This window comes from Grammomys surdaster, unplaced genomic scaffold (assembly GCF_004785775.1).
Source record: "Grammomys surdaster isolate TR1022 unplaced genomic scaffold, NIH_TR_1.0 219, whole genome shotgun sequence".
In the NCBI taxonomy this organism is placed as follows: domain Eukaryota; kingdom Metazoa; phylum Chordata; class Mammalia; order Rodentia; family Muridae; genus Grammomys; species Grammomys surdaster.
The window spans coordinates 3,011,754-3,034,717 of NW_021604664.1; the positions used below are offsets into that span (position 1 = coordinate 3,011,754).

The 22,964-nt window shown below is 49.6% G+C and overlaps 1 protein-coding gene across 1 annotated transcript; it reads right to left on the minus strand.

Moving 5' to 3' along the window:
• Positions 1-271: 271 nt before the first annotated feature.
• Positions 272-22,732, minus strand: Ccdc187 (coiled-coil domain containing 187). The gene is made up of 10 exons (XM_028772958.1): positions 22,413-22,732; positions 21,510-22,015; positions 18,202-18,300; positions 16,361-16,453; positions 8,676-9,811; positions 8,158-8,252; positions 4,837-4,906; positions 4,336-4,687; positions 3,894-4,065; positions 272-563 (listed from the first exon to the last, which is right to left on the minus strand). Exons 1-10 carry the CDS (start codon positions 22,553-22,555, stop codon positions 368-370), a joined length of 2,862 nt encoding a protein of 953 aa, XP_028628791.1. The 5' UTR covers positions 22,556-22,732; the 3' UTR covers positions 272-367.
• Between the last annotated feature and the right edge of the window lie 232 nt (positions 22,733-22,964).

Here is a 22,964-nt window from a genome sequence, read left to right on the forward strand (position 1 = left end):
AGCCCTACAGACCACTAGCAGGATGCCACCCAAGGCTAGGTTGGCTCCCCCAGGGATTCTGTAGCTTCTGCCAGATGCCAGCTAGCTCTACAGCCCTGAGTTTCCTTAGCTGAACCCTAGGAACAAGGACACTTAAGTACCAAAGAAACCTTGTGTCTGGGCTGTCAGACACAAGGAAATAAACAAGGGTGACACTCCCGGCTGCAGAAGTGTGGATCTTCTAGAGACTACAATGATAGACTGTCATGACACTCGAAACAGGAGCAGAGTAGGCGGTGGGGGCTGGAGAGCCTCAAACACTTTAATACTGACGCGTGACTGCCATGCACATAGAAAGAGGTCTCTCCTCTGCAAGACCAAGCTCAAGCTAGGCAGTGGAAGAGGCCCATGGGAGGCCCCCCTGGCCACCCGACCAGCCAGCCCAGGGCCTATCTGCAGGCTCGCCCTTACCGCAGCTCCGGGTGGTCCAGGGCATTACCAAGCCTGCCTTTTTTACTTCTCGCATCTCCTCCTGCCAAAGGGAGCCACGGGTGGGGTCTGGTGCATCTGGCACCCCGAGTGAGCTAGAAGACAATGAATAGGTGGTGAGTGAAGTCATGATCAAGATGAGGCAGGGGAAGGATGTGGGAATGTCCTAAGATCCAGGCAGTGTGTCTCGAGCAGACACTAGGGCTTAAGCCTGGGCAGAGGATGGTCAAAGCAGCAGTGAGCATGTGACGCTTACATATGGATGATTTGTAGAATGGCCACTAGGCCACAGCCTCCATCAGCCAAGTATGGTCACAGTGTGTGTGTGTGCGTGTGCGTGTGTTCTCGTGTGTGTGGAGCAGCCCTGCCAGTGTGCAACATTAGCTCCATCAAAACTAGCTCTGCAGGTGGGATCACAACTCAGTGTGGCAATCTAGCTATCATCCTGGTCATCCCTGTGAGCTGCTAAGAACACCATCCACAAGGCTTTGTGGAATGAGGATGATAACTCACAACACCACCCCATGGCTAAGATTGTGCCCTGCATCTGTGCCTATGATGTGGAGCTGGGTCCACAGGAGAGAAGTACAGCCATCACTAAGGATTCTAATTCTCTATTCTGCACAGTCTCAGGCAGTTGCCCTCCCCCAGACAGGAAAGGCTATGGCCTTTACTCAGGTCAAAACAGCCACAGAGGGCAGCACGATGGCCAGTGCAGGTGGGCGTGTGGCAGCTACAGGGATTAGAAAACTTTGAAGCACAGATGATGAATATGTAAATTGCCTGGGGTGGTTGGTGAACACAGCCTCCAGGCACTCTACTTTCTCCCTGAGGCATCATCTGTCCTTGGTACATGGTGACCTGGACTCCACCTGAACCACCAAATGTGTCACTCATGCCTTGTCCAGCAGCCCTCAAGGCTCTACTCCAGGCAAGGACTCTACAAGGTCTCTACTCCAGGCAAGGACTGGGTGAATATACCATATCCCCAGCCTGCACAGTACCCGACTTGAAGAAGGCTGGAGATGGGAATACAGACATAGAAGCAGTTTCCAGAAAGCAGGAGCAATGGGGTGGAGTCAAATGTGAGCACAGATGGTCCAAGCCCCATGGACAGCTGACTAACATTCTTAGCTGTGAGAAGATGATGACAGGCTGGGCCCTTACCCATCACCAAGTGCCTGTAGGGTGAGGACATCCCACTCAAACTCAGCCTGAGAGTCCAGACCCTAGATGGTGCACTTTAGGGGAATAGAAGGAAAACCACAAGCCTGTAAAAGTAACCATTGACTTAGATCCTCAGAGATAATCTGGTAGGACCACTAGGCTGTGACCTACCACTTGGTGAGACCAGCAAGCCTCCTCCCTGCTCTCCCAGAGCCCCCACCTTTCTGGGAAACAGGCTCTGAGTATCATTTCTGCCTCTTCTGGTCTCTCCTGGACTATTGGGATAGCACTGATTCTGTAGAGCTCTGTGGCTCACACAGGTATGCTCATCTGTGGCAGGAACACAGTGGAAAGATGGCACGGCACAGGTGTGTCCAACCTGCAGCCCAAGATATGTGCCCCAGGATGGCTAAGAATACATTCAACACAAAACCAGTATATTTTGACACTTAGAAACTTCTGTTACAGGTTCTTAGCATGAACCTGAACTATATAGATGATAAAGTGGCCGAGAAATTCCAACAAGTTGGACACCACTGGAGCCAGGCCACAACCCCTGTGTAGCTGTCAGGAATGTGGGCACCAGGACCTTCTGAACCTGGGTCTGGGACCTTGGGGTCACTTAGCCTGTCCATCTAAAGAGCCTGGGATACTGAAATTAACCCTCCCAAAATTCTGGAACAGTCCATGTTGGAGTGGGGTTATTAAATTAGCAGAGGAAAATCCCAGCACAATGCTGTCCCCTACTGGTCATTATGAGTCAGTGAAGACACGGGCCTCACCATCCAGGAAACACCAAGTCCATCACCTTCTAAAGTCAAGAAGTTCATTAGGGATGTGTTTCCTAGAGCAGGGGAGGCATCTGGAAAGAAGTGTCCAAGATCCAGGAGGAACAGGGGTAGGAGTTAGAGATGTCACATCGCCTTCTGCCCAGTGGATGCACTGGGGAGGGGAGGAAGCATGAGGTTGCTCAAGGTAAACAGAGAGATCTGAGAACTGACAGACACCCTCCTCCATGTCTGCGCAAGATGTGGAGTAGCAGCCACCCTTTGGCTTCTGCCATCTTAACCACAGCCTCCTTCACAGCCTGCTCTTCCTGCTCTGAGTATGTGGCATCCCCTGGGCTTGCATACCCTCTCTTCTTCTAACCAGATGCCAAGTAGAGGACAACTCAGGCTGTAGTTAGCAGTGAGACATAGTCCCTGTACATGGGGGCCAAACTGATGTCAGGGGTTATCCTGGTGAATTCTGTCAAGCACAGACATGGGGCCAATTGGATCTCTGTGGCAGTGGCCTCCCAGCCTCCTCCAGAATGCGTACTCTCAATTCTGACCACAGTTCTGTGGAAAGGCTGTTCAGGCTGGAGTTGCCTGCCTTGGGCACTTCAGTGTAAGGACAACAAAGTGAGAGAAACACGGAGTGTTCCATCTGGTCAGAAGCACAAAGGGTCACAAGAAGGAGGCTGGGGTAGAGGTAGCAGTTGGGGACCACAGAGCTTCTAATGTTGGAGGATGCCTTGGACAAGGCCTAAGTGAGACAGCAGCAGGCAGGAGAAGGAAGATGTTTTGGGAGCCAGAGGACATGTTCAGTTCTGGAGAAGAAGGAATCACAGCTGCAGATAGAGGAAACCCTCAGCTTTCTGGCGGGTGACTGCTGAGGGTCATCTGCACAGATCCTACAGCACAAATGCCTCTCAGACCGTGCCCACCCTGAGATTCACTGGGGCACTAAAAGTTGGATGTGGTGGGGCAGGATAGGCCTGTCTAAGAGCAGAAGGAAACATGGTGAGATGGGCATGAGGACACAATGAGGGTCGTAAAAGCTACAGAAGGGATATCACAGCATCTGTGGACTGTACCCAAAAAGGCCAGGGTTAGAGACTGAGGCCAGGAGAAGGTACACAAGTCATAAGTCCTGTGAACTAGACATGGGACAGTGAACCCAGGCAGGCTAATGAACCCCATGTCAAAATCCTTAGATAATTCAGCCTGTTACTAATCAGTGAGGAAAAGCTAAGACAAACGAATCTCCCAAGGCCTATGAACTAGCACAAAGGAGTGTCTCCCTGCCTAGTGAAGGGTTCATGTCAGAGGCAAACTAGATGTGTGAAGTGGGCCATTGTCAGAGGCAGCACAGCCTACCCACCCTACCTGATGCACCCAGATTCCTGGCGCTGGCCTCTGGGCTAACACTCAGACCCTCCACAAAGGACACAAGAAGCAGACCTAATGGCCGTAAGCACAGCAAACTGCACTCACCTCCTCATGCAGGCACCAAGAGCCTGGAGGGTAGCCATCTCTCTCTGCAGCTTCTTCTCCAGCCCCTCTATGGCACCTTTGGAACGGGCCCCATGACTTGATGAGCCAGCAGGACAAGGCTGAGTGTGAGGGACGACCTGAGACACTGAGGCAGGGGTGCTACAAACAGAACCTGCAGAGCATGGAGGCCTTGCTGGCCTTCTTGTCCCTTGGAGAAGCAGGGCAGGTAGGCAGCAGGCTTCAGGAAGAGCCTCCCCTTCCCCAACACAGGATGAGACAGCTATGGCCTGTGCTGTATGTCACTCAGGGAGTGTCAGCTATTGTCAACACCCCATTGTCTGGGCAACACCACCCTGCTCTCCAGACAAGAAACTAAATGAGGCCCTGTTGTGTCTAGCCCAAGGGTCACCCAACAGGCATGACACCCACTGCCCAGCCTTACCTTGGGGCTGGCTCTCAATGTGACTCCCCAGGTTTGGGTTCTGCAGCTCCCAGCTGGGGCTCCATGGTAACATCTCACCATCCTGGAAGTAGGTGCTGGGGAGAAGGGGCTCAGCCTGCACGTCCTGGGGAGTTTCTCTGCCCCCTTTAGACATTAAGGTTCTGAGGTAAGAGGGAGGAACGAGTGTGGGGGTGGTGGGTGCTGTGCTGGGGCACAAGGGTAGTACATCCGAGGCCAGGTCACCAAGTGTGTCAGGCAACGTCGGCTTGTGCAGCTTGGTGGTTAGGATGTCAATACGCTGCTTGAGGACTTCAGCCATGGTCTCCAGTGCCTGCAGCCGGGCTTGCTTGTACTGAAAGTGCAGGAGGCCCCACGGGCCGAGATGCTCAGTGTCCTGGGGTTCCAGGTGGATGCACAGCCCCATTCCCACCCAAGACAGGACTTGGTGCTTCATGGGGTCAGGGAAGAAAGCAGTAGATGGTAGCAGAGGGCACCACTCACGCCTTCTGGGGGGCATCCAGTGTCCTGAATCTCAGCGCGGTTCCATGGTTTGTTCAAACACAGACAGAAGCTGCAGGGAGAGGAGAGTGGTTGGGCACAGCCCCAGCAGCATAGTGTTGAGCAGTGTGTGCAAAATACACATGTGTGAAGCAAGGAGAGAGTCAGGGTTGACCACAGACTAGAGGTCAGGGCTAGGACATCACATAGCAGACCACATATGGCTCAGTAGAACAAGGACCAAGTGTGGGTGCGGCATGGAGAAATGCTACCAGAATTGGCAGAAGCTGCAGTTCCTGGACAGCAGTCCAGGAAGTCCTCAAATATCAAAGATCAAATTATCACATGCTCCAGCATGGGTAAAATTATCGGATGTGAACAGATATCTGCACCGCATCCTCACAGAGGCAGCCAAGGCAAAACAACAGTGTCCATGAAGAGAGAATGGAGCAGCAACATGATCCATGCGCACAGTGGGATGTCCCTCATATGAAAGCACAGAGAGAATGGTACCTGCTACACCAGGGGTGAACCTCAGAGACATCCAGTGACAAGGACAGCATTCCACATCTCTGAGTTTACCTAAGCCATCCGATCCAGACAGACAGACAATGCAGGGACTGACAGAGGCGTCTGGGTTGGTGTTAAGGGGGACAGAGGATCCATTTGGGAAGAGGAGAAGATTCTGAGAGAGGATGGTGGGGATCACGTCACAATACTCGGAACTGAGGCCATGGCTGTGCACCTAAAAGCATTAGGCCAGGCATTGGGGTGTTTGTCTACAATCTCAGCACCCAGGAAGCTGAAGGCAGAGCACTGTGAATTTAAAACTACACAGTGAAACCCTCGCTTTAAAAACAGAGCAAATGCCTGCTGTGGTGTTGCATGACATAAGTCCCACCTAGCAGTTGGGAAGCACAGGCAGGTGTATCTCTGTGAGTTCTAGGCCAGTCAGAGCTACACAATGAGATCTTGTCTCCACACAAATAACAATAAAAACCTATTCAAACCAAAAAAAAAAAAGAGGAAGAGGAAAAGGAAGAAGCAGAAGAAGAAGAAGAAGAAGAAGAAGAAGAAGAAGAAGAAGAAGAAGCAGCAGCAGCAGTTAGGTGGTGGGATTGACCAGCTTCTTAGGAGGCTGAGGCAGGAAGATCACAAGTTTAGTGTCTGCCTGGGCAACTTAGTGAGAAGCTGTCTCAAAATAAAAGGCTGGGTTTGTTTTTAAGGCTATGAAGGGGGCAAATACCTTCAATACCAGCACTCAGGAGACATAGGCAGGCAGGTAAGATCCTGTCATAAATAAATACATGTCATAAAACCATTGTGGCTCAGTGGCAGAAGGTTCGCTTAACACACATGAGGCTCTGGCTGGTTCAAACCCAACACAGAAGACAGGAGAAGGGTATGTGAGAAGCTGACCACCTGGGTTACAGTCAGGGTTATTCTCACCAGCCTTAATAAAACATACTGTAAAACACCAAAACTGTTAGAAGACAGGGTGTTGAATGTGTTTTGTCATACAGAAATGATAAATGTTTAGAGATGGATGCATTTAAACTTATTTAAATATCATGCAATGTGTGCATGTATCAAAACACCACATGTACCCCATCTATCCATATGTACAATTTTTATGTTTTTATGTATCAGTTCAGCAAAAACTTAAAACAAAATCCAGATGGATTGAGGATTTAAAAAATGGTTATCGTTGTAAATGTTATGTGCATTTTATCATAGTTTTAAAAAGTGAGAATAAAAAGGGGCCAGGATTCAGTGAAGGGAGACAGGTCTATAGGTTCTCCACAGTGACAGGGACACCCTCTCTAACACTGTAGGGAGCTAGAAGAACCAGGGCTACCCATGGGTGTGGTGAGTGGTTACACCTGAGTCCTCCTCTGTTTGGAGCTAGAAGCTGCTTTAGAAGTTCACAGATACAGGAACCTAGGCTGCCCTTCAGACATGAAATGAAATCTCAGGCTACAGGTCAGGGACCAACTAGGCAGACGAAAGAAGGGAGTTGGGGGAAGGAGCCAAGAAGAAGGAGGAGGGAGGAGGCTCACCCATCTCATCTAGGGCTCATGATACATGTATAGGGACAGGAGCAGGCATCAAGGAAGTCAGCTCAAGTTCCTCCCAATGCCAACACCAAAAACATATTCAGGAATGTCTCCAGTGAGCCTAAGGCAGGACATTTCTGAAAGCAACCTCTTGAGAGGAGCTGCCAATCCCAGCTTTGTGCCTCCTCCTTTCTGTACTGGCCTTGAGTACCTTAGCAGGGGGCCAGAATGAAGCCAGGCCAGGGAGTGGTTGGTAAGACCTAGAGGTTGGGGAGGGGAGGAGCTGTCCTGTCCTGGTGGTGAGGGAAGGGGATGAGAGGGAAGGAGGGAGGAAGGAAGGAAAGAAGAGCATGTCGAGGAATCAGCTCCCACACATCGCTGGTGGGGGCCGAAGGTGGTGAAGCCACCATGGCAAACAGTATGCAAATTCTTCAAAGGACTCCATAGAGAAAAAGCACACACAAACACCACACAGCCCCTTGGAGTGGGGCACTGTGTTCCCCTTGCTGACCTGCTGTGATGGAAGCATGTGGGCACCTGGGAGAGGAGATGATGGATTCGGAGCTAGACAGGAGGTCAGGTCCTCTCCCTGGTACTCAGGGTCAGTCATTCCCAAAGAGTAATTTCCTCAAAGTCTAAAATCCTGACCCTGAAATATTAAAATTCTGAATGTTGAAGCCAAAATCCTGAAAACTGATGTTCTGAAAACTTCAATTCTCAGGAAAAAGGCCTGTGTGAGAGGGTGGACAAGCTGGGCTTTGTTCTCTGCACAGTCTTGGCTCCTGCAAACTGAAGGAAGAATACCTAGAAACCCAGGGACATACTCATGCTTGCCAGGAGTTCTCCAAAGATCAGTATGTCATCCTCAGAGGGTCCCCAAGAAGTGAGGCCATCACAGAAGAAGAGCAGCCTCCCACTATGACTGTAAACTTCAAAACACAGGCCAAGATCAGGACAGATCACATCTCTGCCCAAATCAGCAAGCCGAAGGTCTCAGTGAGACACCCTGACTTAACCAAGGTGGATACTTGATCAGAACCAATATCTGAGGTCAACCCTAGCCTATATACAGTGAAGTTCTCACCTCAGCAAAACACAGTAGCATCTCTTCTCTGTAAGCACTGGGGTGCTATGACTAATAGAAAAGAGTGACCCCAAGGAGCCACTGTCATGGGCAATGTCAGAGAACCCTGAGTTCATTTTCCCCTTCTCTACTCTGAGCTCCTGTATTTTGGCCCAGGAAGAGCATCTCTGCCTCCCCACCCACCTGTCTGGAGCCTCTTGGTCCCCAAGCACCATGCCAGATGTCACTTTGCTCCACTTCCGCAGTGGTGATCCCAGGCTCCCAGGGGCTTCCATGCTCTAAAGCAGAAAGAACACATAAGACCACAGCCACATTTCAGTTCAAAGCCCCCACGAAGGGCTTCAAGCTAGACTCTCAGAGCATTTTAAGGAATTAGGGTGAAATGCAAATGTGTCCCTCTAACCCTATCTACCTGTGCAGACAGTGTGCAGAGATTCCCCCAAAGAGCCAAAGAGGAACCAAGTTCAGCTAGGAACATTCCCCAACATTGTCACCACTCCAGCCAGGGACAAAGGTTCCCCATGCCTATCATCTTTGCCCTAGTATGGTCTCTGTCTCAGGTAAATGCCTGCAAGATGCCCAGAGCCAATGCCATCTCTACCCCTGGGCCCTGTGGGTAGGTGGTAGGCAGCCAGGGGTAGCACAGAGCCTCTGGCTCAAAAGTTGGATGATCCCCTTCTTGTCACCCATTCAGCACGTACCCCAGACTGTATGGGGACAAAGGTGACGATGCCAGGGCGCCTCTGGGAGACCACAGGGATGGCCTTGCCAAGGACAGACTCTCGTTGTTTCCGGTATACCTCCTGCAGCCTCTGGTTGCGCAGCTCCAGTGTGTGTGCAGCCAAGGTCTTCTGTTCCATGGCCTGCTGCTGTCGGGCCTCTGCCTTCTGACGCATGAAGTCATGTAAGGACTCAGAGCTATGTGGCTGGCCCAGAGAGCCCCTTGGCCTTAGACAGGGTGTGCCCTGTTTCTTTGCTGGTTTGTTTTGCAGGAAGTCTTGGGCAGGCTCTGACCAAGCTGGCTTGACTTTTGAGGAAGGAGGGACAACACTTTTGCTCTTGCTGTAGGGACTGGACCTCTGCACAGAATTACTCCAGGAATCCTGGAGTGCAGAATGTGGCCTACTCAGAGAGTTCCAGGGACTGGGCTCAAAAACCTCCCAATCTTTACAAGCAGAATAAGCCTGGCCAGCCAGGGAACTCCAGGGCCTCCGTGAGAAGGGGCTTGGCTTTTTAAGGGGGCTCCCAGACCTCAGGATGGAAGTGTTTTGGCCCTGAGCTTCCCAGGCCCTCTGTGGATAGGTCTGCCAAGCTAGGGCACTCCAGGGCCTCCGTGAGATGGAACTTGGTTTTTCTGGGGTGCTCCTAGGCCTCAGGAAAGAGGTGTCTTGCCTCTGTGCTGCCCAGGTCCTCTGTGGACAAGACTCCTGCTCGGCCAAGGCTTCCTTCCAGTGCTGCCGGCTGTGCAGGTTCCTAGCTCTGCCCAAGGAAGAGTTCTTCCCTTCTGTTCCAGTCCAAGCAGTCTTTGAGAAGGAGCCTTGCATGTCCTGGGTGCTTTGGAATTCCTGATGCCTCTTTTCTGCCAGGTTCTGTGGCTTTGGTTTTGATAGTGAGAGCTTCCTGGCCACTCTGGGGTTCCTGGCAAGTTCCAGACCAGCCTGGATTTGCTGGCGCAGATCTTGTAGGGTCTCCATGGCACCTTGGATAGTTGCTGACTGATCATGGAAAGCCGGGCTAGGTGTGTGCTTGGAAACCTGCTGGTCACTGTGGGCAGACATGGGCTTACACAAGCAGGTGTGGGCATGTGAGGCCTCAATAACTTCCTTCCCGTCAGAGCCTGCAAAGACAGGCAACAAAGGAGTGTTGGGGGGTCTGTGAGCTGGAGGAAAGAACAGATCTGCTCCTCCATTCAAGGGACATCATGGGGTGACTAGGAAGGCCCTGGCCTCAGCCCCATAAACTTCCTCTCAGCCTCAGCCCTCATGATCAGCATACAAAGGAAAACAGGGGCTGCTCTGAGTGAGCCACCTGCTCCACGTGGGTTAATGGGGTGCACATGGAGGGGTGACAGGAGTGGCCATTCCCATCTGGTCTCTTCACAAAAGATCAAGTAGTACACCTGCTCCTAATGCTGAGAAGAGCCTCTCTCTTCAGGTTTGTGAAGATAATTTTTCCCAAATTTCCATCTCCGAGGGAAATCTCAAGAGAGGTTCTACAGCTACCCACCTCCCAGGCAGCAAAGAAACCTCCTCTGTGCCCACCCACTAATGCCACAGAAAAGCAGACCAGGCCAAGGCTGAGGCATGAGGTACCTAATTTCGTGGCAGGGGCCTTGCTCTGGAGCCGGGACAGGGTAGGAGGGGGCCCAAGCAACCGCCTCACGAGGGCTTGTCCTTTTCGCCAGGCGTACACACCAGCCACCTCAGAATCTTAAATAGAAAACACACAGCAGGACCATGGCTCTCAGACCACTGGCAAGGAGTCATACCAATTCTGGAGACAGTTTGGCATACCCTGTTTTCCCACAGGGAAACCCCTCCTATCCGAACAAAGCCTGTGGGAACAAAGCCAATTGTTTAGTCACTAGCCAGCAAGACTGAGGTACATCTCAGTGTGATGATGAACCCCCAGAATCCTGCTCAATAGAGGTTATATAAAACCTCTCCCTTAGCAGGTCTACCTGTAGGCTACTTAACACCAGCCCAGACACACAGCCAACACTTGACCAGGAACAATGTCAAGGCCACAGCCTCAGATGACACCTACAGCTGGCCATTCAGCCATGGGCTCACACCAGGTCCACAACAGCCAGCAACATCATGACCACACACCTTAATGGAGAGATTAATGTACTCTGAAGCTGGTTAAAGTCACAGCAGTGGCATCAGGATCAGAGACAAGTTTAGACAGCTTAATGGTACAGAAATAAATGACCAGCACAACCAAGCATCCCTTAACACTGTCACATGGTAAACATGATTGTTTAAGGTTTTACTTCATAATTTCAAGGTACATCCAATGACAACACTGACTGGCCATTATGACAATCCCAGTCACAAAGCCCCACAAAGACAGGAGGCAGGCCTGACACCCACACTCACATACTCATTCCCATGTGTTCACAAGGCTCATTCTTACACACAATCTATCATGCTCAGTTCCACACAGACTCACTCACATACACTCGCAGGCTCACACAGGTTCCATGCTCTATAGACACCTGTGCAAAAGAAGTGTGAACTGATGGTGTGGTGGCACACGCCTTTAACCGCAGGACTCGGGAGGCAGAGGCAGATGATCTCTGAGAGTTTAGGGCCAGCCTGATCTACAAAGTGAGTCCAGACAGCCAAGACAGCCAGGACTCTGTTACACAGAAACCCTGTCTCAAAAATCAAACGAACACACAAGCTGTGACTTACTATAAACTACAGATTGGGGTGAGCACAGAATGTTCATCCTGCAGAGAAAATGTGGACATTCCAGGGCATTTCCATCACGCCTCTGCTTTCACCCACAGTCACTTACAGTTTATGCAATTCCTTCTAGAAGGCCACCCTGAAGGACAAACACTCTGCACTCTGCCCCATTCACAGTACACAGTAAGTTCACAGCACTCTTACACAGGCTATCACAATACTCACACAGAGGCACACATTCATGTGTTCACACATTTACACACACTCACACTCATGTGTTCACACGTTTACACACACTCACACTCATGTGTTCACATGTTTACATGCACTCACACTCATGTGTTCACACGTTTACACTCACACTTCACACGGCTTCATATATATCCACATATGTTCATTCATATTAGCACACATGCTGGCATATTTGCGTGCTCACAGATGGACTCTCTCACACATGAGCACACACTCAAATGCACAAGGCAACCATATACACATGCCTAGTACACTCACATGTACTAGGCACATGTACTAGCCCATGCACATCCACACACAGGCTCTCACATAAACATGGTCCCAGGCACAGACATACCACTGTGTTCAGTCAGCTCTGTGAAACTGACATTACACCTGGTGTGCTCCCAGCCACTCTACCCACCCCTGCTCCAGGCCACACCACCAAGGCTGGGATCGTCCATGTAGACTAAGCCAAGATTTGCCCTGTGCACTATGGGCAACACATCACAAGTCAAGTCTATCCAGAGCACCGACCCCTGAGGGCAGCCTACCTGAGTCAAGTCCTTCTCCTCACTCCTCTCTCCTCCCTCCCCTGACCTGACAGTTGTGAATTAAATAGCAATCTGCCATAGTTTAGAAAATTAAGCCATTGGGGACTAGAGAGATGGCTCAACAGTTAAGACTCTGGCTGTTCTTCCAGAATCCAGCTTTGATCCTACCACCCACATAGGAGCTTACAACGCCTGTAACTGCAGTCCCTAAGAGTTTGACAGTCTCTTCTGGCCTCCTCAGGCACCAGGCATGCAAGTGGTGCATGGATATACTTATACACATAAAACTTAAAAGTAATTTTTTTTAATTTTTTTTTTTTTTTTTTGGTTTTTCGAGACAGGGTTTCTCTTTATAGTCCGGGCTGTCCTGGAACTCACTCTGTAGACCAGGCTGGCCTCGAACTCAGAAATCCGCCTGCCTCTGCCTCCCAAGTGCTGGGATTAAAGGCGTGCGCCACCACCGCCCGGTAATTTTTTTTAATTTTAAAAATTTTGAAAACTAGTTAAATCATGATAGTTGTAAAATATTCACCTATTCAGGCCAAAGTAAAACAAAGCCCTATGTTGCATAGTCTGAAGAAACTGCTGGGGTAAACTGCCTCCCAAGACACCAAATGCTCCAGGCCTAAACTATCTTGGGAAGAAGATGGGCTGTATCCAGCTACACCCTTTATGGGGACAGGCTGTGCTTTCTCTAGGCCCCAGCTGCTTCTTCTATATTTTTTGTTTGTTTGTTTGTTGTTGTTGTTAGGATTTCTCTGCAGTCCTGGCTGTCCTGGAACTCACTCTGTAGACCAGTCTGGCCTCAAACTTGCAGAGATCTGCATACCTTTGCCTCCCAAGTGCTGGGATAAAAGGTGTGCACCACCACTGCCTGCCTTGAGGCTCAAGGGCTGTGTAACTGAATGTAGGGGCAGAAAAAAAAGGCAATAATAAAACAAGTTTCTAAACAGACAGCAAGCTGGAATCAAGACAAACTCAAATGCTACATGAAGATGCCTGCCAGTACTCACCCACGTTAGAGCACAAAGCGTCACAGCTGGCTCTGCTCTGAACACACAGCAGACAAACTACATGACATCACTCCACACAAGCCAGCACGTACAGCCTCAAACACCTCAGCTAGACTCCAGATCAGTGCATGTCATGAACTGCAGAGATTTTACTATCCACAAGTTTCCTGCTTTTATAGACACATACTGGTTTTGTTATAAAAAAAAATTTCTATTTTCCTGTGATCACGCCTCAGTGTGTAAGTCTTAAGTCAGTCCACTTGCACTCTATTGTGCTTGAGTGATTGATTTTTAAAACTGCTCATTGAGTTGCTGGCTTCAGTTCCACTTATAAGAATTCTTAAGAGGCTTGAGAGATGCTCAGTGGTTAAGAGCACTGGCTGCTCTTCCAGAGGACAGGTTCTGTTTTCAGGGGACACACATGGTGACTCATGTGTGACCTGTGACACAGTGTAGGAGTCACCCACCCTCTTCTAGCCTCATAGGTATCAGGAATCTATATGGTGCATATGCATACATGCAGGTAAAACACAAGTAAAGTAAACTTAAAAAGCTGGTTAAGTGGACGTTGGTTAGGGATTAGGACAGAATTGCCAACAATTTCTGGAATAGCCCTAAACACACTTCTGACACATCAATCAACTCTGAAAAAACTTGAGGCTGCTTTTGCACTGTACAGTATCAAATATTCAAGAAAGATTTAATCCTTTATACAAAATATGCAAATAAATATGCATTCATTTGTATGCAAATGTGCTTTTGTTTTAGTAGATGGTTGCATCACTGAATGGAGACAATTTAAGACATTCCCCAGAAGAACAGGACCCTAGGCCAAGAAAGGTCAACACTGGAGCCTCATAGTTCCGGACCCGAGGCTAAGCCCAGCTGCTGTTCATCAGATACAGCTGTAGGACTAGTGCCTAGACTTTCCCATCTATGAGAGGGGAATGTGCCTAACGGTGCCTCCAGACACAACCAAAGCCATCTGCTGCCTTCACAGGCATGTGGAAGCACAAGCTGAATCCTGGAGTCTGGGGTGGGGTTGTTGGCTGTGCTAGCCACTTCCAGGTCACAGTACGGATGAGGGTGAGTTTCCCCAGCATCCCAGCCCTGCCCTTCAGTGGTGTGTTGAACTGATCATGCTCCGTCTTCCAGGCACTGGGCCAGAGGCACCGTGTAGGGAGAACGGCCCCACTGGCTTCTCTCACAGACAGCCATTCAGCACCCCCATTAGCCCACCAGAGGACTCCTGGTCGATAAATGGGTCCTGATGGGCACATTTTTTTTTTTCTGCTGAACAGTTTAATGGCAATTAATTTTTTTATGGGAGGATTTTTAATCTGTGGAAATGGATGGAGTCCCCAAGTGCCCTGTCAAAGCTCCAGGCTGACCTAATCTATGATAAAAAATGCAAAGCAAGGCGATATAATCTGAAATTAAATATCGGGCTTCATTTTCCTTTGGCCCGGATGGATGAATATTTTATAACTATTGTGATTTAATTTTTTGTTAACTACAGCAAATTTCTAATTCATCCAATTCCCAAGTCCTGTAGCTCTGACCCCTGAACCCAAACTCATCTCTCCTTAGCCCAGCTGTGGCTTCGTCACTGACAGAAACTAATGGTCACTACCATCAGGGTGACATGGTGACTACGATGATGAATGCAGCTGGTGGCGCGCCCTCTGACCCTGTGTCAGGCAGACGGCAGGTCATTTTTCAAGCAAGCCATTAAAACAAAACAAGGGAAAGCTGCGGAAAAGGGCGATGATGATGTGGAAGACGGCTATATTTTATGCATGTTCCAGGGACCTTCCAGAATCTTCTTGTAGTTTTGCTGTCTCTCAGTCTTGGGTTCCAGAGGTGTTTGTCCTTCCTGCCCCGTGTCACCCCTAGCCAGCTGGAAGACTCATGTGCACCCTCCACTGAGCATAGTGTGCACTAGGCAAAGACTTGTTACTCTAGAAGACAGAGATTGCTTGGAAGCAGGGGAGGCAGGACATTGAACAGAAATGGAGGTGAGGCTGTACACAGAGCACATGCTACCCATGTTGGTAGGTCCAGAATTGTGACCTCATGAGGTGGGGAAACTGAGACAGAGAGATTCCAAAAGGCAGTTTAAAAGTACTCCCAGACCCTGTGTGGCCTTTATGCTTAGTCCTGCCAAAGTGACCACAACCCCACTGGGTAGTGATCTCCCCACTGGGGAAGTCTTAATGGTATTGCTGAGGCCAGGCTGGAGCAGGAGGCCTCAACAATGGCTCAGGCACGGTCTCAGAATACACGTGGTGCTCTAGTAAGGAACACAGGTCTAGAGCCAGATGGGTCAGGCCCAGCCCAGGTCTTTGCCTTTGTGGTCCTGAGCAGACTGCCAAACCTCCCTGTTTCCACATCTACAGAATGGGAGCCAACCTACCACACTCCCAGCATACCTCAAAGACATTCTAGACTCTGACTCTCTCCCAACAATCTCAAAATACTCACATCTGGCCTTTCTTCGGGGTCTATGGATCAGTTAGATGGAGGGACTCTTTAGGTTCTCCCCACAAGCTGTAGAAGCCGCAGTCTACATAGAGACTAGAAGTCTGGGATTCTATAGGGATCCAAGCTCAGGAAAGGGAGTATCCTAGATCAAAGCTTACCACCCACAGGGTCACTAACTAGATTGCCTGAAGACTTGCCATAAAACCAACAGCCACATAGGTCAGTGTGGAACACTTTCAGGCAGCTCACTGTGTCACAGAGATATGGATACCACCAAGCATAAGCCTGGATCCCAGATCAGGAAGGCACACCCTCTTGACCAGACTATCTAGGAGGGCAGCAAAGCAGCAACACACCTCAGACAAGAAGAAAGGCAGGGGTACCACTTGACTCAGTCTTCCTAGCATGCCACTGTTCCGATGAGCAATGGGCTGAGAATGTCAGGAGTATGGCCAGATGGCTTTATGCTATTCTAGTCTGCAGGGGCATAAGAACGGCTCACATCACTTGGGGAGCTGAAGACTTCCTCCATGGCAAGGAACCTTCAGATCCCAGGGCCCCAAGCTCCTTGTATATGGTAAAGCAGGTGGCCCCTGGCAGCCAATGTCCCCAGCACAGAATCAAGAGCAATGGGTCACCCTCACCAGCTAGAACCACAGACTCTGGGGTCTGAAGTAGCAAACCTCACCTCTGCCTTTGGCTGTTCTTCGAAGGATGGATGACTTTGAGATCTCTCTTTTGCAAGAAGCATTTTTGATCTTTTTGAAGTTAGTCCTTGGAACTGAAAGAAGAAATGGAGAGACAGGAAGGGAGGGAACCTTAATCAGACAACATTTTGCAAGTAGGCAATATATTCACCTTGACACCAGGGCCTGGGTTTGCATTTGCTGAGCAAATGAATGGCAGAATGAGCCAAGCCCCAAGGGAATCCAGGGGAATCTTTGCCATGGACATAGTTTGCACCAGGGAGGCTGAAACTACTAAAGGGTCCCGTCTCTGACTGACAAGTATGGTGACATCACTCTGAAGGGAGAGCCCCTTCAATATACTGCAGCAAGTTCAGCGGCCAACTAGGGTTGAATAGTCTGGGAGGCTGAAGCAGGAAGTTCTAGAGTTGTGTCTTGTCTAAAAAGAAAAGAGGAAGAGGAAAAGAGGAAGAAAAGAAGTGGTGGAGAACTGGAGGCAGGAGGACATGTTCTGTGGAACTCCAGTCATGTGACATTCCCAGCATCCTCAGCTCCACAGAGATAGGAAGTAGAATGGTGGGTACTACAAGGCTTTCTTGCTCGTCCTCTCCCGCTTCCAGAGGAGTGGGGAAGGGCGTGTGCCAGCCAAGAGCTGGGGACTAACAGGCCTGGGAGGGCTGTGGCTTCTGCATTCTGAACTTGACCTGTGGCCCAGTGGCCACACTTGTGGTAGAGAAGGGACAATGGTTTATCAGACAAGCTGAAAGGACAGGATCTCATGGAAGGCAGAAGAAAAGATAGGACTAGTCTCAAGAAGGTTCTGCCCAAGACGGGCAGTGGTGGCACATGCCTTTAATCCCAACACTTGGGAGGCAGAGGCAGGCGGATCTCCAGAGGTCAAGGCCAGCCTGGTCTACAGAGTGAGTTCTAGGACAGCCAGGGCTACACAGAGAAACCCTGTCTAGAATCCCCCTCGCCCCCTAAAAAGAGAAGGTTCTGTCCAGCCTGTCAATCAACCAGCTTGGGACCCTGCCTACATCTGTCATTGGCTCACAATCACAAGGCAGGGCATGCTCCTGTTGTCTTACTAGAGTACTGACCACCCTTCACACCTTGCTAAGGACCTGCCTCTCACCACTTCCTCCTTTCATGAGAAACTCTCCTATTCCCAAATTGTCTAGGGTCTCCATGATCTGGGGAAGTCCCAAAGCACCTGTTCTCCTATGGTTCTCCTCCTCTCCTGTGCATCTCCAAAACCTCCTAAGTGTCTGCACAACCTGAGACTCTAACTGTAGTCTAACTGGCAATGTGTGAGCCCAACATCCCTACAGGGATGAGGCACAACCTGAGACTCTAACTGTAGTCTAACTGGCAATGTGTGAGCCCAACATCCCTACAGGGATGAGGCTCTTGACATCTCTCCACGTCCCTTTACTGTTGATCAGAAGAGTGAGCAAAACCATAGCTGTCAAAATCTAAAAGTCTGACTCTCCACTCATAATTCAGCATCCCCAGGGCCAGTCAAGGATATTTTGAGTACTACCTTCCATCTATAAAGTGGAATAACAAGCCTGAGGTCTGGCAGGAATCTAGAGGTGAGGGTTCAGAACAGGGCTGGCATACAAGAATGTGGAAAGGGCTTGGGCCTGACCTTCTCTACACAGAAGATGTCTTTGCTAGGAGACGGCCCTGCTTTCTATTCTTATTTTGATTCCTTCTCTTGAGAGGCAGAGTGTGAGAACCCAGGGTCCTAGAAAATCCCTTCGTGACCCCTTCCTGGCCAAGGTCCTTTTTGACCATAAGTGTCCTTACTAGACTTAGCGTCCAACCCAGAGCCACTCACCTGAAGTATGATGCTGGGGAAACTTTGAGAGCTCCCGTCTCAAGCTGAGAGATGCCCTGTCTTTGCCTCCATGCTCAGCTGTACGAAGAATGCCTGGTCCTGGAGATGAATCAAAAGAGACAAATGCATAGTGAAACAATTTCCAGAATGGAGTTCCAGTTTAGTGCCCCTAGAAGCCTTGAAACTGTTCTTCCACTCAACACCAAGCCAGAAAACGCATGCCACAAGGCCATCTGAACACATACCATTGTGATTAAAAAGTCACACATAGTTCTTATCAAAACTGGTACAAACATCTTTTCTGGAAGCTTGCTCAGGCCAACTATAAGCGAGCGTGCACACATGCACGAGCACACACACACACATACAAACACACACACACACAGGATTTTTTAAACGTCATTTCTGATAGGATTGTTGCACAGGTGACTCTATGTCTCATCAAACTGACAAGTGAGATTAGCCATCCCATAAAGTTAGAGGGCAACTTTGGCATAAGCCCAGAAGACCAGAGTACTGATAACAATACAGACAGTAGAGCCACACTTTTGAGGATTTAGGCTCTGCAAGGAGTTGGATTCAGGCCTCATGGTAGCAGAGAACTTCTCTGTATTTTGTCTCCACTCAGAAACTATGTATGAGGCTGAGTTTGAAGGTGGTATCTTATTCAATTTTGCAGAAGAAATTCCAAGGCAACCCAGTGTTCAGGTTGCAGTATGGGTATCACTGGCTTTTGCCCAGGTTTACAGTGAAAATCAGAAGCAAGAAGCTGAGGATTTGTAAAGCCTTCAGTTTGGCCAGAAAAGAGGCTACGTAAAGTTGGAGCTGAGGATGATCTGGACACAGATTAATTTCATAATGGAGCTGCTGGGGCACCCTGCTCACAGAGGGACACCTATAAAGCTTTTCCCACAGATTCACCTCACTGTCCTCAGTCGTCCAGGCACTCAAAGGCCACTGCAGTCGAAGTCCAAGTGGGCCCACTTACTGCTAGCAGACCTCAGCACTGTCCACATGATGTTAATTCTTAAGGCATATAGAAGGCAAAGATGGTGAGCTTGTGGAGGTTCCTGCTGAGATTTCAAGGGAGAGTCTTGGGGGTCAAGATCCCCACATATTTATTGCCCTTTGAAGGACAGAGCCTGAAGCTCTGAAGCAGAAGTGTAAACTGCAAAGACAACTCGGGGAAGTTAGAGGTTCCAGGGCAGTGGACTTGCTGAAAAAAGCCAGGGGTAGTAAGCACATCCAACCCAGGAGAGAAGACATGAGGCTGCAGCAGGTAAGGTCTTGAAATGGAGTTTCACAAGCCCTTGGAAGCTCATGTCATGCTCTCATATACTCAAAATGCTGGACATAAACCTACCCAGTAACAGGAGCTGGACACAGGGCTCAGTGGTTAAGCACATTTGCACATCTGCTGTTCTTGCGGAAGATACTGGTTTGATTCCCAGCACCCACACCAGGCCGCTTACCTTGCCTTTAACTCCAGATACAGGGACTCTAAAGCCCTCTTCTGGTCTCCATGGGCACCAGGCACACACACAGTGCACATTCAAACACACAGGCAAAATACAACATACATTAAAAAGTTTTAAGCTATAGGATATAATGATTTCCCTGATGGTTTCATTCTCCATTTGGACTAATACCTCCCTGATGTTTCTCTGTTCTCTTTTGAAATGGTCATGTTTGGCCCTTAGCATTGTATCTTGGAAAAACAAACTTTTCACCTTGAGTCTCTGAGGAGAGCTTGACTGGATCTTTTAGCAATTCCAAAGTCTTTGAGCTTCTTGAAGATGGGCTAAATGGATTTTTGGACCAAGAGTCCAGGGCAGAACAGCGTGGTTTTGAGATTAAAAGGTCTCAGAGGCTCCTGTGTTGAAGGCTTGATCCCAGATGTGACACTGCATGAGGTGGCCACATGCTAATTCTAGGAATGAGTAAACCTACTGATGGGTTTCTAGCTGAGTGGGCTAGGGGAGTCTGATAGGAGAAAGTGTGTCTTTGCAGGTAACTTTTTATTTCTTGATCCTTATCTGTCTCTCTGCTTCCTGTCTACTGTGTGGAGTGCAGGTTGGCTCCGCCATGCCCTTACACCATGAAGCTCTGCCTCACTGCAGGCCCAGAGTCAGTGGAGCCAAGAGAGAACCCTCTGAGACATGAACCAAAGAAAATCCTTCCTCTTCTAGGTTATTTTTCTCTGATATTTTGTAACAGGGGTATACTAACATAGGGACAGACCTCAGAGAATTGGCCAGGGCCATCTGCTGGGAAAGGCACATGGGAGCTAGTGATAATTTTGTTTCCTCCTCTGTATTTATCTGTACTTTCCAAAAGATGTTCTCCTTGAAAGAAAGTCACAGAGCAAGTCCCACGGGATCCCATTTTTATGAGGTGCCTAGAGTCATCAAACCCACAGGGACAAGAGGTAGAAGATAGGTGCCAGTGGCTGGGGAGGGGGAGGCTGTCGGGGCTGCACATCCTTTAGGAGAAGGATGGCGGCATAACAAGGAGTAGCTACCTGAAACGAACAGAACATTTTTAAATGGTAGAGATGGGACCAGTGAAATGGCTCAACAGGTAAAGGGGCTTGCTGCCAAGACTCATGTCTTGAGTTTGATTCCCAGGTCCCACATTGTGGAAGGAAAGAACCTGACTTCTGCAAGCTGTCTTCTGACCCCCACAACTAGGCTGTAGCAATGCTCCACACACAGAGATACATATATGCACAAATAAATAAATATGATGCATTTTAAACAGTAGAGATGACTAATTTTATGTTATGTATTTTACCATGCCTTTTTAAAAGAAGCTGCTCCCTTACAAAACAGATCCTTTCCTCCTTAGAGAAATACCTAGGCAGCTGCCTAGCTTCCGGCATCCCTGATGGGAAGCTCTTTAGGTATTTGTTTAACTGACACCCATCTTCCTCACTTAGAAAACACAACCTATCTTGCTTGTGGGTGGCAGGCAGGCCTTCTAAATCCCACACTGGCTTTGCTCTTTGCACCTGACAGTGTTCAGGCATGCTTAAAGGGCCCCTAAGGCTTCAGGGACAAACAATAAGTCCCTTCTACAACTCCAAAGGCTTTCTGGGTCTCTGTCTTCCAAGGCTCCATCCCTCTCATCTCACTGACACCATAATGAAGCTTCTTCACCCTAAACTCAGCTCAGAAGCCCTGCCCCGAGCCACACTACTCTCCCAGTCCTGAAACCCTTTTGGGGGCCTTATGAACATAACCTCACTACTTGTCCTTCACTTTTGCCATAGCTGTGGCCCACACCAATTGGACAAAGCAGCCACTGACCTGGGAAAGCGGGCACTGGAAGAGCATTTGTCACCTTGGGGGTCTTCCGTTGTAGCATTGTCGGGGTCTTGCAGAGGCACGAGGCACTAGAAGGGGCAGAGGTGCCCAGGGAGGCACAGCTAGCCTGCCACTGTGCCTGGGCTCGGATCTTGTCCCTCAACTGCTCCAGACGAGGGTTACTCTTCCTGGGCTGGCGCTGGGGCCCCAGTACCAGGGGTGGCCTTTCCTTCCAGGGCCCATGGAAAAGTGCACATGACTCATGTCCCCCTGAGGAGCCAGACATTCTGCCGGATGACACCGTGCTGTCCATGTCCCTGGTGTCCAAACATGGAGAGCACATGGGCAGGCTGTGGGTCTTCATGTAGGGGCTTGGCTCCTTGATACACTCAGACCAGGCCACATAGGGAACTGTTTGAGGTGGACTCAGCTGCTGGGAGAGGGTAGGCCACCTCAGTGTTGTAGCCAGAAGGTTGTCCTTGACTGCATGTGAATGGAACACTTCATCCCTTGGAGAGAGGGACAACACAGCCTGTCAGAGCTGAATATCTCAGATGCATGGAGTCCTATAATCCCCAAAAGCCCTTTTTCCCTGTTTCTACCTCACAGTCTAAGACAAGAGGGACCAGAAAATGCCTCTACCACATGGACATCCCCTGACATTCTCCCTCAAACTCTAACCACAACTTTTTAAGGTAGGTATCATGATCAGCTTAATTTATGCACAAGAACACTGAGGCTAGAATAGCCAAGTCAAAACCAAAGGCACAAGCAAGCTTTGGCCAGGGACCCACACACTCGATCTCTGTATCCTCCTACCTCCCACGAACAAGCTGCCCCCGGGGAAAGATGACCACAAGACTAACAGCATTGCTGGTACTCTTGTCCTGTCCACACAAACACTACCTGGGCTTGGTGCTGTCCTTCCAACCAGCCATTCTCCCCATGGCCTTGAGGGAGTAGAGGCCTTCTTGCTGGTTGGCCCTGGAACAGTTCTGCAAGGTTGCCCTTAGGGAGGTGGGCAGCTCACCCATGGGCGGGGTTGTCATTGCAGCCAAGATAGGAGAGAGTACAGTTGGCAAGCCACACCACCTGAGGCCCTGGGTCTAACAGTATAATCACATGGTAGTCTGCGGGTCTACCACACAGCACCCATCATGGACTGGCCACTGCCTTGCTCTGGGCACTGTCCAGTGTGTATTCCCTGACCCTCAGGACAGTCATTGAAGGAGGGTAGGGTCAATGAGTACTAGCCTTGGGTAGACAATGGCTGTGGGATTTCCTGGTGAGCCGCTTGTCATGGGGTGGGAGAGAATTCCAGGTGGCCCATGACAGCATAATAACCCCGTGTCACTGAGTGATAGCCTGTGGCTTCAACTCCTACTTATGGCTCTAGCTAGCAGCCAGCTGTCCCTGACACTCTAGGGAGCACACACCCAGTGGAGACTTCTGGAAGTC

Excerpts from the sequence above, each read along its gene's own strand:
- Ccdc187 (XM_028772958.1), bottom strand. The coding sequence starts at position 22,555 with ATGACAACCCCGCCCATGGGTGAGCTGCCCACCTCCCTAAGGGCAACC. Across the intron at positions 4,907-8,157 it reads GACCAAGAGGCTCCAGACAG|CTTCTGTCTGTGTTTGAACA; the intron begins GTGGGTGGGGAG and ends CTCTCCCTGCAG. Across the intron at positions 4,688-4,836 it reads CTGGATGCCCCCCAGAAGGC|TACAAGCAAGCCCGGCTGCA; the intron begins GTGAGTGGTGCC and ends CTGCACTTTCAG.